Consider the following 13,266-nt stretch of genomic DNA (forward strand, 5'->3'; position numbering starts at 1 on the left):
ATTTCTAGACTCATGATTCTCTACCTTTAATAGCTGCTACCTCAAAGCCTCTTGAAATAATAGTCTTAAATGGGAATATAATATGCTTATTTTGATGTTTATTCAGGGATTGGATCATTTTTTTCTTTTTTCCTTATTGGGAGGTCTTTGGGACAAGTTGTTACCAACAGTAGTTTTATAACTTGTTTGATATAGAGGAACAATTTCCTCTCTACACCTGTGAAGTCCCAAATATCTAGATATTCTCTATTTCCTTCCATCTTTGTTCATAAATTGGCTAATTCTTGTTTGACCTAATCTCGTTCTTACAATAACTTATTAAAAGCAGTGAGCACCTGCCAGTATGCACTAGAATTTGGGCTCTTTTCTGTTGCTTCACCTAGTAAGCTCCATAGTCACATGGTGTGCCTTCAAATTATCACAGATGATAGACAGCTTTACCCAGTGTTTTGCCACAGCATGAGAAAAACCACAAGGTTTCTAGCCTGAAATATATTTATTTACTACCTATACCCAGCCGCTAAACTAGTGCCCTATAACTTAGGTATTTGTTAAAGCAGTACCTGAATCCTGATAGTGATACTTGTTTTAGGAATAAGGCTAGGCTGTTGTGTCAAAGACACTATAAAGTTACATTGGCTTAAACAAAAACAACACCCACAGGATTAACTAATCCCTCCCTCCTTCCCTCCCTCCCTCCCTTTCTTTTTTCTGACTTGTGAAGGTTTTGTTTGTTTGTTTAATACATCTGAAAAATGCATATACAAAGAATTGAGACATGACAAAGCATTGGTTCAACACTAATGAATCTACAAGAACTAGGATTTTATAAAGGTGGAGATTACCTAAACATTTAAAAATTGGAAACGGCAACCAAAATACGCTGTTCAAATCCCTATTGACACTTATAAAGAGTTTTCATAAGACTCTCTCCATGATTTTTATTAAGCTCTTAGAGAGCTTCAGTTAGCTGTTCTAGGGTTCCTTGTGCAAAGCAAAAATAAGGGGATTCTCCTGACTGGACCCCATGTCTTTAATGTTCTTCCCACCCCTACCCCACTCCTAATGAAGCAGGTCTCCATCCTCAAAACTTGAAAGAGGATGAGAATCATTCCACAAATATCTTCCAACGCCACCCCTTGTATATACCTGGTCTTCAGGTGTGTTCTAGGAACACCACATTGTACAGTATGAAGCTGCACATCTATGCTAAGATCATAAAACAATGACTGATAGGGCAAAACATTTTTTTAAAATTATGTACTAAATCCATTTGGTGTATTTCAAAAGTACATTACTTTTCTTCATTTGTCAGTGAAAGGAGTTAGAAATTAACTTCAAAAAATTAGTAAATGGCTAACAAATTTCCTTGAAAGTCAGTCATATATTTAGTGCATGCTAGAAAAGAGGAGGGACAAGACAGCTCTACCCACTATCATGAAGGGTGTCAAGAAAAGGCAACTTTCAAAAAGGAGCATGTTGTTAAAGAGTACCAGGTGGGGAACATGATTTCTAAACTAAATCTAGGAAGTGGAATGTGGAGTAATTACATCCTTCTAAGGGCTGGTTAATGAATTTTTTAAAAAATGGTTAAATAAAAGCAATCCCCCAACACCCCCTCCCAAAAAAAGAAAAAGTACTAAATGTCCCAGATCACTCTCCAGAGTGGAACCCAGGAGCAGCTCTAACAACCTGAATTAGACTGTTAGAGTCAACACAAGCATGCCTTTCTTTTAAACAAAGAATAAAATAAGTGTTTGAAACAACAAAACAAAAGCTAGTACTGATTACTTTTCTGACAATATACAATTACTCAAAGTTAACTAATATTGAAAAGTGGAAAGGGCAATTCCTATGGGCCTTGTCTCACATGAGTGCATATGGATAAGTGCAGGGCATTTGTCATTGCAAAAATGAATTTTAATTTTTCATCTTTAGTTTGATTTAAACATTGCTTTTAGGATGATGCTGACACCAGCTGTACAGAAAGGGCTCTGGAGAGATGTTCATAGCAGCACACACCTGCAGCTATTCTCCAGTTCTGGAGACTCCAGGGTAGCCAACATTGTTTTGTCAAATACATTGTTTAAGCCTTTCTGTGTAGGTGCAAAACACTCTACATACTTGATGACCTTCAGGTCGCGGGCCAGCTTTTCAGGAGTCTCTGGAGCGATAGGGTTCTATTTGTTCTTAGCAAGTTTCTCAATAGCAGAGGGGTCATCTCTGAGATCATTTTGGGTCCTAACAAGCAAGAAAAGAGTCTTTGGACAGGCACCCACTTTCTTTCACATTTTCAGATGAGGATGGAGAGAGCAGTGAAAAACAGATTAAAATATATCTGTTTGTGCATAACTCAGTGGGGGTAATCATAATCCTCTTGCCCTGCAGTATCAAAAAGTCCAAGAGTAGATGGCTGTCTACCAATTATAACTGTGACTGTATAGCTGTCAGAAACTCAGATGGAAATTTGTTGTGTAGGATATCAGGTGACATGTTTTACTAATGGCACCATTGCCCACAACTCACTTAATTGTCTGCATTGCTAAAACAGTTTTCTATCCACTTCAAATATTTCAAATCCGATAATTACCTCAGCTTCTCCGCTGGGGTGTTGACAGTACTCCCGAATTAATTTCTTGCATGTTATAGCCCTGACAGTCATATTGACTTGTGCCTCTGTTCCATATGGTCATTCAGAAATCCAGATTTCTTTTCTATTTTGTAGTTCTACCATTGCCTAGGGCCGTGGTTGGCAAACTGCGGCTCACGAGCCACATGCAGCTCTTTGGCCCCTTGAGTGTGGCTCTTCCACAAAATACCACGGCCTGGGTGAGTCTATTTTGAAGAAGTGGCGTTAGAAGAAGTTTAAGTTTAAAAAATTTGTCTCTCAAAAGAAATTTCAATCGTTGTACTGTTGATATTTGGCTCTGTTGACTAATGAGTTTGCCGACCACTGGCCTAGGGCATTGTCCTCATCTTTAAGACTGATGCTGATAGCATGCACCTCTGTTTTCCTGGTAACAGGAAGAAGAATGATTGTGGAGGGATTTATAACCATTCTATTAAGTCCTAGACTGAGAGGTAGCACACATCACTCCTGTCAAGTTCCATAGGCATGATCTAACTCATGTGGTGATACATACACGCAGGGGACACTGGGAACTATAGGCTCTAGGTGAGCCACCTTGTGCCCAGCACAACTTAACTGCCATGGAAGAGAGGGCCATCAGAGTTTGGTGAACAGCTGGCACTCTCCATTTTAGTGCCTTTAATAGTGACTTTATTTGTTCACTATGTCATAACTCTGGAATTTATCATGCTTTACATTTTTCATTCTTTTTTTTTTAATTGGGCCTGAATGGTTCTTAAATTTAGAATTTCTGAATTAATGTATCCAGTTTCAGTTTATCTTTTTTAAAAATTGATTATGGATTTTATATAAAAAGACTTGCTTGATTAAAGAGAGACAGAAATGAACATTTACTTGATTTTCTTATACTAGAGGCCCAGTGCACAATATTCATGCACAGGGGGTGTGTGTGTCCCTCAGCCCAGCCTGCACCCTCTCCAATTTGGGACCCCTTGAGATCGAGCCTAAACGGGAAGTCGGACATCCCTCTCACAATACAGGACTGCTGGCTCCCAACCACTTGCCTGCCTGCCTGCCTGATTGACCCTAATCGCTTCTGCCTGCCAGCGTGATCAGCCCTTAACCACTCCCTTGCCAGCCTGATTGATGCCTAACTGCTCCCCTGCTGGCCCGATTGCCCCCCTAACTGCCCTCCCCTGCAGGCCTGATTGCCCCTAACTGCTCTCCTCTGCTGGCCCGGTCACCCCTAACTGCCCTCCCCTGCTGGCCTGATCGCCCCCAACTGCCCTCCCTTGCAGGCCTGGTCCCTCCCAACTGCCCTCCCCTGCTGGTCATCTTGGGGTGGCCATCTTGTGTCCACATGGGGGCAGCCATCTTTGACCACATGGGGCAGCCATCTTGTGTGTTGGGAGTGATGGTCATTTTGCATATTACTTCTTTATTATATAGGATATGTTTTGTTTTGTTCTATTGAATTCTACAAAAGAAATGAATGCTGACTTTGTCAGTAATTTTTGTACTAATAATCTAGACTTTTAAAAAATTCATGGGGAGTACAAACACAATCCTATTTAATGAAATTAGCAATCATTTTTTTCCTAATGTAAATATGAACTATAGTATTGGTCAGAGAATACACATCATGCAATTTTATAATTTGTAGTAAAACAACCCTGCTTTGTGTCATTAAGAGTAGACATTGCAGTCTGCTTTTGGAAGGGAATATGAGTCATACTTTACCATGGCTCTTCTATAAAAAAGTGAATATGATCCTATCTAATAAAGAGGGAATATGCTAATTGAATGTCATACCCTCACAAAGATGGCAGTACCCATAGCCAATAAGGAGGGAATATGCTAATTGCCACACCCTCAAAGATGGTGGTGCCCACAGCCACAAGATGGCGGCACCCAATCCCCTCAGTCCCCCAGCCACTCAGGACCAGCCTGAGGAACGATCAAATGACTGAACAAGCAGGCTGCGTGGGGCGACCAGGCCGGCAGGGGGGCCGTGAGGGGCAACCAGGCTGGCGGGGGGGGGCAGTTGGGGGCGACCAGGCCAGCAGGGGGGGCTGTTGGGGGTAACCAGGCCGTCGGGGGGGGGGCAATTAGGGGCATCCAGGCCGGCAAGAATGGGGCAGTTAGGGGCGATCAGGCCGGCACGCAGAGGCAGTGAGGGGCGATCAGGCCAGCAGGGGGGGGCAGTTCGGGGCAACCAGGCAGGCAGGCAGGTGAGTGATAGGAGCCAGCAGTCAAGGATTGTGAGAGGGATGTCTGACTGCCGGTCTAGACCGAGGGGTCCTGGATTGGAGAGGGTGCAGGCTGGGTTGAGGGGACCCCCTCCCCTCTGTGCACGAATTTCATGCACCGGGCCTCTAGTTCTTTAATAAAAACTCAGCTAACATTTTATTGATCAAGCCAGTTAAAGCCAAGTTAAGAAACTTACTATAAATAGAAAATTTAAGTTTGATTTTTATTATCTGTGTTTACCCTTAGAAGAGCAGTATATTCTTGTCTACTACAAAGATGATAATACTGGTTGGTCCTAATAAATTATATAATATTTATAATAAAAATTTTGTCTAACCCATTTTCAGACAGAAAATTGATGCTTATAATGCTAAACTGAGAGTGAATGATGTGAAGCTTGGTAGTCTAGAAAATTAAGAATTTATCCCTTATATGGACCTAGCAAAACACCACATGTCTTACCAACAGCATTTATCATTCTCCTTTGTTCCTCAAAGCTATGGCAGACTGTCCTTCTAGCATACAGCTGCTTTGCGACCATGGGGCCTCGGTGAATGCCAAAGATGTAGTAAGTCAATTTATGTTTATTCTTATTTTAACTCGTGTGTTCTAGCTTTTATGTTTTGGGTAATTTGTTGTCTTAATACTTTTTATTTTTCTTGTTGTGTAGGATGGGCGGACACCACTTGTTCTAGCTACTCAGATGTGTAGGCCAACTATATGTCAACTGCTGATAGATAGAGGAGCAGATATTAATTCCAGAGACAAACAAAACAGGTAATTTTCTTTTTTTTTTTTATCATAGCTCCCCACATACCAGCTGCATGCACAGTGATTCTGAAATTCTGCTGTGATAGCCTTTCCATCCCTTTTGGTTCAGCCCTTCCTTGGAATTGGCACCACTTATTTTTCTTCAAAGTATGCTGAAGAAGGATGGAGAGGCACATAGGGGAAGATGACGGGTAAATGCTAAATATAAGCAATGATTAGGGCCTGTCTGCCAGTCAAAGAATTCACAAAAGAGGATCCCAATTATTTTAAGCTTTATGAAACTGTTTAATAAAATAGGTTCAAATAAGATACAAGAGAGAACAATAAAAAATCAGATCTACAGTCTACTTTGTTAGTGAGTCTTTTGGTTCCTGGAGCTTGACATGTTCCATCCAGTACTGATTTTCTCAAGGTATTTTTTCTCCTTATCCTACTCAGGCACAATGCCACCTCCTTCTGTGATACTGAGTTCATTCTCTATCCTACGATTCCCTTAGTTTATTTTTGTTTCTGTATTTTATGCTATGTTAGTTGGTGTGCACTTATAATTTCTGTCTGTGATTCTCTCTTTCCCCTTTTCCAGGTCTGATATTTCATAGTGCTTACTATATTATAATTCTGGGGTTTATGGTCATAAAGTTTTGGACAACAGGTATCTGAAAAACAGCCCCTCCACTAGTTGAATAATTTAAATCATTGACGTGATTATTAAGAAAGTGGCTTTTTGTATTACTTTGTTTCTGAAAATACTATAATTTGGTTCCAAGTATGTCTTAAAAATAAATTTTAGTATCAGAGAGAGGGATGATCTGGTTGATCCATGTATAAGGCTTTATTTTTTATTGCTCTTACATTTTTCCAAGCATGTTTGTCTCTGTTTTCTTTTTTTCAAGTTGTAATTTCTCTCCCCCACCCCCCCAAAAAAAAAATCAATGAGGTAGGGCAGTGTGTATTATATAGAGTAACTAGTAGATGGTTTTAAAAATAAATTAAAATCTTAGGTTCTGATACTGTGTTCAAGTTTCTTTTTATTCACTGCCCTATCTATATTTAGCATTTCCTTCCAATAACAAAAGTTTTGTTAATGCCTGTTTTATATAAAATTATATACCAGTAACTATTAGAGAGTATAAAAGAGAATTAGAACATAACTAGTGGAGTAAAGCAAGAATCAGTTTCCTTATGAAATTCAATATTCACAATTGAAGACAGTTAGATATAAGATAACTCACTTCATTTCATTAGGTGTTAGTTTCCTCAGCAATAAAAATAGAGAATTGCACACAATAATTGCTGGGATCCTTCTAAATTTGCATGATGATTTAATTATTTTGTTACGTTATTACTATTTGCCGATATACTGTTAAGTGTTTAGTGCTGATGATTCTATGATGGCAGGATAAACCAGTAGTCCATGTTAATGGGGTTAGTCGAGGAAGGTTTATTTGAGGAGGCAAGTTTTAAAATTAGGTGTTGAAGATGTGAAAGTCTCCAGGTAGGAGAAGCAAGGCTCTTCTAAAAAAATAAATGAGGAACAGGAATTTGTTTGGTGTAGAAGGGATTCATTGGGGAAGTTTGCTTGTTGTGGTTCAGTTCATGAAGGGACTTGAATACTTTGGGTTTATTGTTGCAGGTTTTGAGCTGGTGGGATGACAGTACCAGTTGTGGATGATATCTGTGGTAATTTACTTGTAGGACAGGAATAAAGGGAGATAGTTTGGGAGTAGAGGTAGGTAACAAATGTATATAAAGTGATAAAATACTTTAGCTCTGCAAACTAAAACACAAAGCAAATGTTTTTATAAATGCAGTGAAGTAAAAATATAAGATTAAAACATAGAGTGAAATTTGAATCTTTAATAAAGATGACTTTTTAAAGTAGTGATTGTTCTTTAGAAATGGGGCTCTGGAAGAAGATTTCTAAAGTATTTTCTTAGATCTGTCTCAAGGCTTTTTATTCTCCATCTTCCCTTTTAGAACCGCTCTCATGTTAGGTTGTGAATATGGTTGCAAAGATGCTGTAGAAGTCTTAATTAAAAATGGTGCTGATATAAACTTGCTGGATGCCCTTGGCCATGATAGTTCTTACTATGCAAGAATTGGTGACAATCTTGACATTCTAACCTTATTGAAGACTGCATCGGAAAATACCAACAAAGGTACCAGAAGTTTTCTCTAACTAGAAAAGTCCAGAATAATAAGGAGCAGCTTTTAAAGATTTAGGTGGTAGAACTACAGTTTGTAAGAAGCAAAATATTCGTTACTGAGGCAGTATGTGTTGCAAATATTGTTTAGTTTATCAGTAAAGCCTACTATACTGTGGAATAATTTATGAACTGAGTATAAAGGTCAAATCAAGTGTTTTAGTTATATATATATTTGGGGGGATGAAACTCTTAACTTTCATAATTACAATTTTAAAGAATCATTGTTCAAGCCTGTATATAAAATATTCACCTCATATTTATTGAATACTTGTGCCAAGTATTTTTCTGTGCTTATTAAAGAGAAATTGGAAAATTCAGAAAAGTACAACAAATAAAATTAGTCACTCATGCTACTACATTGGAGCCTCTATTGACATTTTGAGGCCTTCTCCCTATGCATAAAATTGAGGTCACCTGGAGTGAACTGTAGATTACTATAAGTGTAATATATTTTATAGGCTTTTCCCTCATAAATATTTTCTATGATATGATTTTTATTGATGCATAAAATTTCATCTATTTAAGTTTAATTATGCAATTTTCTATAGGTGTCATTAAAGTTGTTTTTATTTTTTACTAATATAAATAACAATTTAGTGACTGTCCTTATGCATAATTATTTAAGCATATTTTTATTACAACCTTAGGATCAATTCCTGTAAATTGAATCATGGGGTATCAGGGTATCCACATTTGTTTAAGCTTTGATTGTATATTGACAAATTGCTTTTCAATTAAGGAGTGTTTTTAATATTGCATTTTTCACCTCCCTAGCATTGAATATTATCTACCTGGATATTGTCATAGCAAAAAAAAACACCAAACTTTGCCAATTTGAGATGCAAAAATGATATTTCACTATTATTTGAACTGTAAAGTATTAAGCATTAGAGGAAACTTAAAATTTAGTTTTTTTCATATGAACTCAATTGTATAGTTAGGAAATTCATATCCACCTGAGTTAACCTGCTGTTTCACTGTTTCTCTTCCACATCTCTTTAAATCTTCAGGGAGAGAACTTTGGAAGAAAGGACCATCAATACATCAGGTAGATCTTAAGATTATACATAACTGTTTTGAGTTTAAATGGGTTCTTCTCTCTCTGCTCAGTTAATCATGCCCATATAAAACTTAGGTGTTAAGATCTGGAGGTTTAATCTAAATACTATCACTCAGTTTGAGACAATGGATTTTAATTACAATGAATATATCCAATGAGAAATAAGTAACCTCCTGATTGCTGACCTTCTTCAACATCCAGCCCTTTGAAGTATGAGATACTGCACTTCGTTGAGATTCTTAAATGATATATTTTAGCCTGGCAGGTCATAGCCAATTTTCCCTATTCTCCCTTAATAACGGATCATGTGTTTACTGTTTTGGCAAAATTCTTCCAACGTAATAAGAAATGAAAACAGAGCTCAAAATTGATTATATATTGTGATTTCAATAGTACTCTTCACATTTTGATTCCCTTCTTCTCCTCTGTTTGTATTTAACTTAATGAGGGTTTTTCTTAAAAAAACAACACCAGACATGAAATAATTCATACCTCTCACTAATTTTATTATCAAATCACTATTTAACACTGGTTTTGTGACCTAGTCTCAGTAAATGTCATCAGTTTTGCCCTAATCTCTTCGAGCTACAGTGGGGTTGGTTTGCGGCACTCTTTCCATCTTGCTCAAAAGCTAGTGTAGGCAGCTTTCCTCTTCTGCTGGCTGTTTCCTTCCAGGCTTTCAGCTTTCCTCTAGTGAGAGGAACCTGAGCACTTCCAAACCCTGAAGAGAAAGTAATCAGGTACTTTCTGAGCAATTCTGATCATCATTCTGCATCATTTCTCTACCTCTCACCTGAATCTGAAAGCTATATTAAAGCATGTTTCCCATTTTAATCCATCAGAATTAAGTAATACATTCATGCATGGGTCTTGTCTGCTGTCACTTTTCTTTTCCATCTGGAGCAACTGGGTCATCCTTCTTTCTTGTTCCTCAGATAACCTAAGTGGGGGGTAGAGTGAAATAAAGTGTGCAGTGTTGTGGCTGTACCAGCCATCTTACATAGAATCCGAGAAAAATGATTTCTGAAATATACAGATCTTTAAAGAACTATTGAATGTTAATTTAATATATGAATGATATTCTTCTTAGTGTTCATCTAAAAGAATACATGGAGTTAATATTCTGCTAGGAACTATAAAACTCATTTATTTCCATTTTTATTGAATACATTAAAAATATATTCTGTAAATAGAATATATTCCAGTACTAAAGGGCATATAATCCCTGTTACCAAGAAGTCTACTGGATAGTTTAAAAAATAAAACTTAATTTCAGTTTACTTAACAGATATTTGTAGAGCACCTGTTATATGCCAATTACTCTTTTAAGTGATGGGGAGATCATAGTGTTAAAGTTTCTGACTCATGGAACTAACTCTTAGCCTAGTGAGAGAGATGACTGATAGGTAGACAAGTATTTAGGATCATAGCAGATGCTTTGAAGAACAGTGGAACAGGGTTAGGAGATGAAGAGGAAGAGGCAGGGAATTGTTTTAGATTGTGTGGTCAAACAAAGGCCTCTTCCAGGAAGTGACATTTGAGCAGAGATCTGAAGGAAGTGAAGAGGGAGCCACAGGGCTCTGTTGAAGATGTCTCACTGAGAGAGGAAATGGCAAATGCACACCCCTGATGAAGATGCTTGTTTAACAAGGCCAGAGTGACAGGAGTGATATGCACTTCATGGAGCAGGAGAAGTGACAGGGCAGGTGACCAGGTGCCAGGTTATGAAAGGACCCTCTGAAGGGCCTGGATGAAAGTGGTATGAGACTGGCTAGATTCCACATCAAGAACAGTCCTTTGGTAGAAGGACAGAGGCTAGAAATGTACTTTGGGCCAAATTGTAATTACAGAATATTTTTTTAATGGGAACTTGTCCCTGTAAATCTGAATCCAAACTTGTTAGAACGATAGTTTAAACACTTGGTTAAATAAAACTCAATAAATAATATAAAACATAGAAAACATCATCTTACGGAATTAAAGCATTAGCTTTTTTTTTCTTTTTCCTTAGCTCTCAAATAGAAGAAATGGCGGTCTAAATTATTGTGTTGATTTAAAAGTCAATTTGGGTGAAAAAAAAGGTGGTTGTTCTCTTGTTTAATAATTATGTTTTTATTAAAGCAGATCTCTAAGCTGGAATAAGGTTTGAAAGCAGTAAGTGTACAAAACAACACATACCCAACCAAGTCACTAGAGATCTTTTATATAGCGCTGGTCAGAGTATTGTCTGTCTTTTACGTACCACGCCATTGGTATTTTATTTCATACCTGGGTAGTGTTAAAGTGCTCACAGAAAGAAATAATTTCCATATTTTCTTTCAACATTATGTATCTCCTCCTCCTTGTTTTAAAGTCTAAATCAGGGGTGGGCAAACTTTTTGACTCGAGGGCCACAATGGGTTCTTAAACTGGACCGGAGGGCCGGAACAAAAGCATGGATGGAGTGTTTGTGTGAACTAATATAAATTCAAAGTAAAGGAGCGGAGGGGAGAGCAAGAGAACCGGATAGAACAGCCGGATCCGGCCCGTGGGCCGTAGTTTGCCCAAGGCTGGTCTAAATTCTTTCTTTGGGAATGGTTAATGGTGTTTTTATGGCACAACTCTAGCTTTATGTCTAGTACAAAGTCTCTCTTTCACATTTTGGTGACTTTGGTTAAAATAAATCTTTAACAATAGGATTTTAAATTGTGTGTTTTATAGTATCTTAAAATTGATTTATTTAAAACCAGTATCCTTAAAGATGCTTTCCACTTGGAGTTTTAAATGTAAACACTGCTGCCTTGCATTATGTATACCAAAATTTAATGTTAGTTAAACTGAAAATCACTAATTGGCTTTATTGCCTATTGAGGAAAATGTATATTTCTGTATTCTCATACTTGCTAACCTGTGTTCTCTTTTGTTTTATCAAAGCGAAATTTGACACACATGCTAGATGAAGTAAATATGAAGTCAAATCAGAGGGAGCACCAAAGCATTCAGGTAAAAAAGGGAAAAAAAATTGGTAGCTTCTTTTGCAAAGAATTTCAATGTGTGTTTTTTTGTAGTGGGGTGTGTGGGGAGACAGAACAAAAATGGGGGGAAATGAATGAGGGAAGCAAAGGTAGCTTGGTAGGTTTTGTGATTCTATTTTCTTTTTCATTTATTATTATTATTAATCTTTATTCAGATTATTACAGTTGTTTCTCCTTTTTTCCCCCATAGCTCCCCTCCACCCGGTTCCCACCCCACCTTCTGCCTTTACCTCCTCGCCACTGTCCTCATCCATAGGTGTATGATTTTTGTCCAGTCTCTTCCTGAACCCCCCTATACCCCTTTCCCCCTGAGAATTATCAGTCCACTCCCTTTCTATGCCCCTGATTCTATTATATTCACCAGATTATTCTGTTCCTCAGGTTTTTAATTCACTTGATTTTTAGGTTCACTTGTTGATAGATATGTATTTGTTGCTCATAGTTTTTATCTTTACTTTTTTCTTCTTTCTCTTCTTAAAGAATACCTTTCAGCATTTCATATAATACTGGTTTGGTGGTGATGAACTCCTTTAGCTTTTTCTTATCTGTGAAGCTCTTTATCTGCCCTTCAATTCTGAATGATAGCTTTGCTGGGTAGAGTAATCTTGGTTGTAGGTTCTTGCTATTCATCACATTGAAAATTTCTTGCCACTCCCGTCTGGCCTGCATAGTTTCTGTTGAGAAATCAGCTGACAGTCGTATGGGTGCTCCCTTGTAGGTAATTAACTGTTTTTGTCTTGCTGCTTTTAATATTCTCTCTTTGTCTTTTGCTCTTGGCATTTTAATTATGATGTGTCTTGGTGTGGTCCTCTTTGGATTCCTTTTGTTTGGGGTTCTGTGCGCTTCCTGGACTTGTAAGTCTATTTCTTTCACCAGGTGGGGGGAGTTTTCAGTCATTATTTCTTCAAATATGTTTTCAGTATCTTGCTCTCTCTCTCTTCTTCTGGCACCCCCATAATTCTGATGTTGGTACGCTTGAAGTTGTCCCAGAGTCTTCTTACACTATCTTCAACTTTTTGGATATTTTTTTTTCTTTTTTGCTTTTTTGGTTGAGTGTTTTTTGCTTCTTTGTATTTCAATTCTTTGACTTGATTCTTGGGTTCCTCTAGTCTGCTGTTGGGTCTCTGTATAATATTTTTTATTTCAGTCAGTGTATGTTTAATTTCTAGTTGGTCCTTTTTCATATCTTCGAGGGTCTCGTTATATTTATCGGCCTTTTCTAGGATATTCTTGAAAAGCCTTATAACCGTGGTTTTGAATTCTATATCCAGTCGTTTGTTTTCCTCCATTTCTTTCGTTTGTGATCTGTTTCTTCGTTGCCGCATTTTCACTGCTTCCCTGAATTGGTAGGGTAGCTTTGTGTGCTAGGTTTCC

General features: G+C 37.8%; 1 protein-coding gene and 1 pseudogene across 3 annotated transcripts in view; one reads left to right on the forward strand and one right to left on the reverse strand.

Annotated features, from left to right (window-relative positions):
- Positions 1 to 13,266, forward strand: part of UACA (uveal autoantigen with coiled-coil domains and ankyrin repeats) — a 128,167-nt gene that overhangs the window by 89,526 nt on the left and 25,375 nt on the right. For both annotated transcript variants that reach the window (XM_080643486.1, XM_080643487.1), the window contains 5 exons: positions 5,338 to 5,408; positions 5,511 to 5,617; positions 7,589 to 7,770; positions 8,829 to 8,866; positions 11,792 to 11,860. In XM_080643486.1, coding sequence (XP_080499612.1) covers positions 5,338 to 5,408; positions 5,511 to 5,617; positions 7,589 to 7,770; positions 8,829 to 8,866; positions 11,792 to 11,860 — 467 coding nt within the window. The remainder of the gene's footprint in view (positions 1 to 5,337; positions 5,409 to 5,510; positions 5,618 to 7,588; positions 7,771 to 8,828; positions 8,867 to 11,791; positions 11,861 to 13,266) is intronic.
- LOC308255158 (cell division control protein 42 homolog) lies at positions 1,935 to 2,662 on the reverse strand (annotated as a pseudogene). The gene is made up of 2 exons: positions 2,591 to 2,662; positions 1,935 to 2,413 (listed from the first exon to the last, which is right to left on the reverse strand). The product of its transcript is annotated as a cell division control protein 42 homolog (transcript).

Source organism: Plecotus auritus (genome assembly GCF_963455305.1).
Source record: "Plecotus auritus genome assembly, chromosome: 1".
NCBI classification, from domain to species: Eukaryota; Metazoa; Chordata; class Mammalia; order Chiroptera; family Vespertilionidae; genus Plecotus; species Plecotus auritus.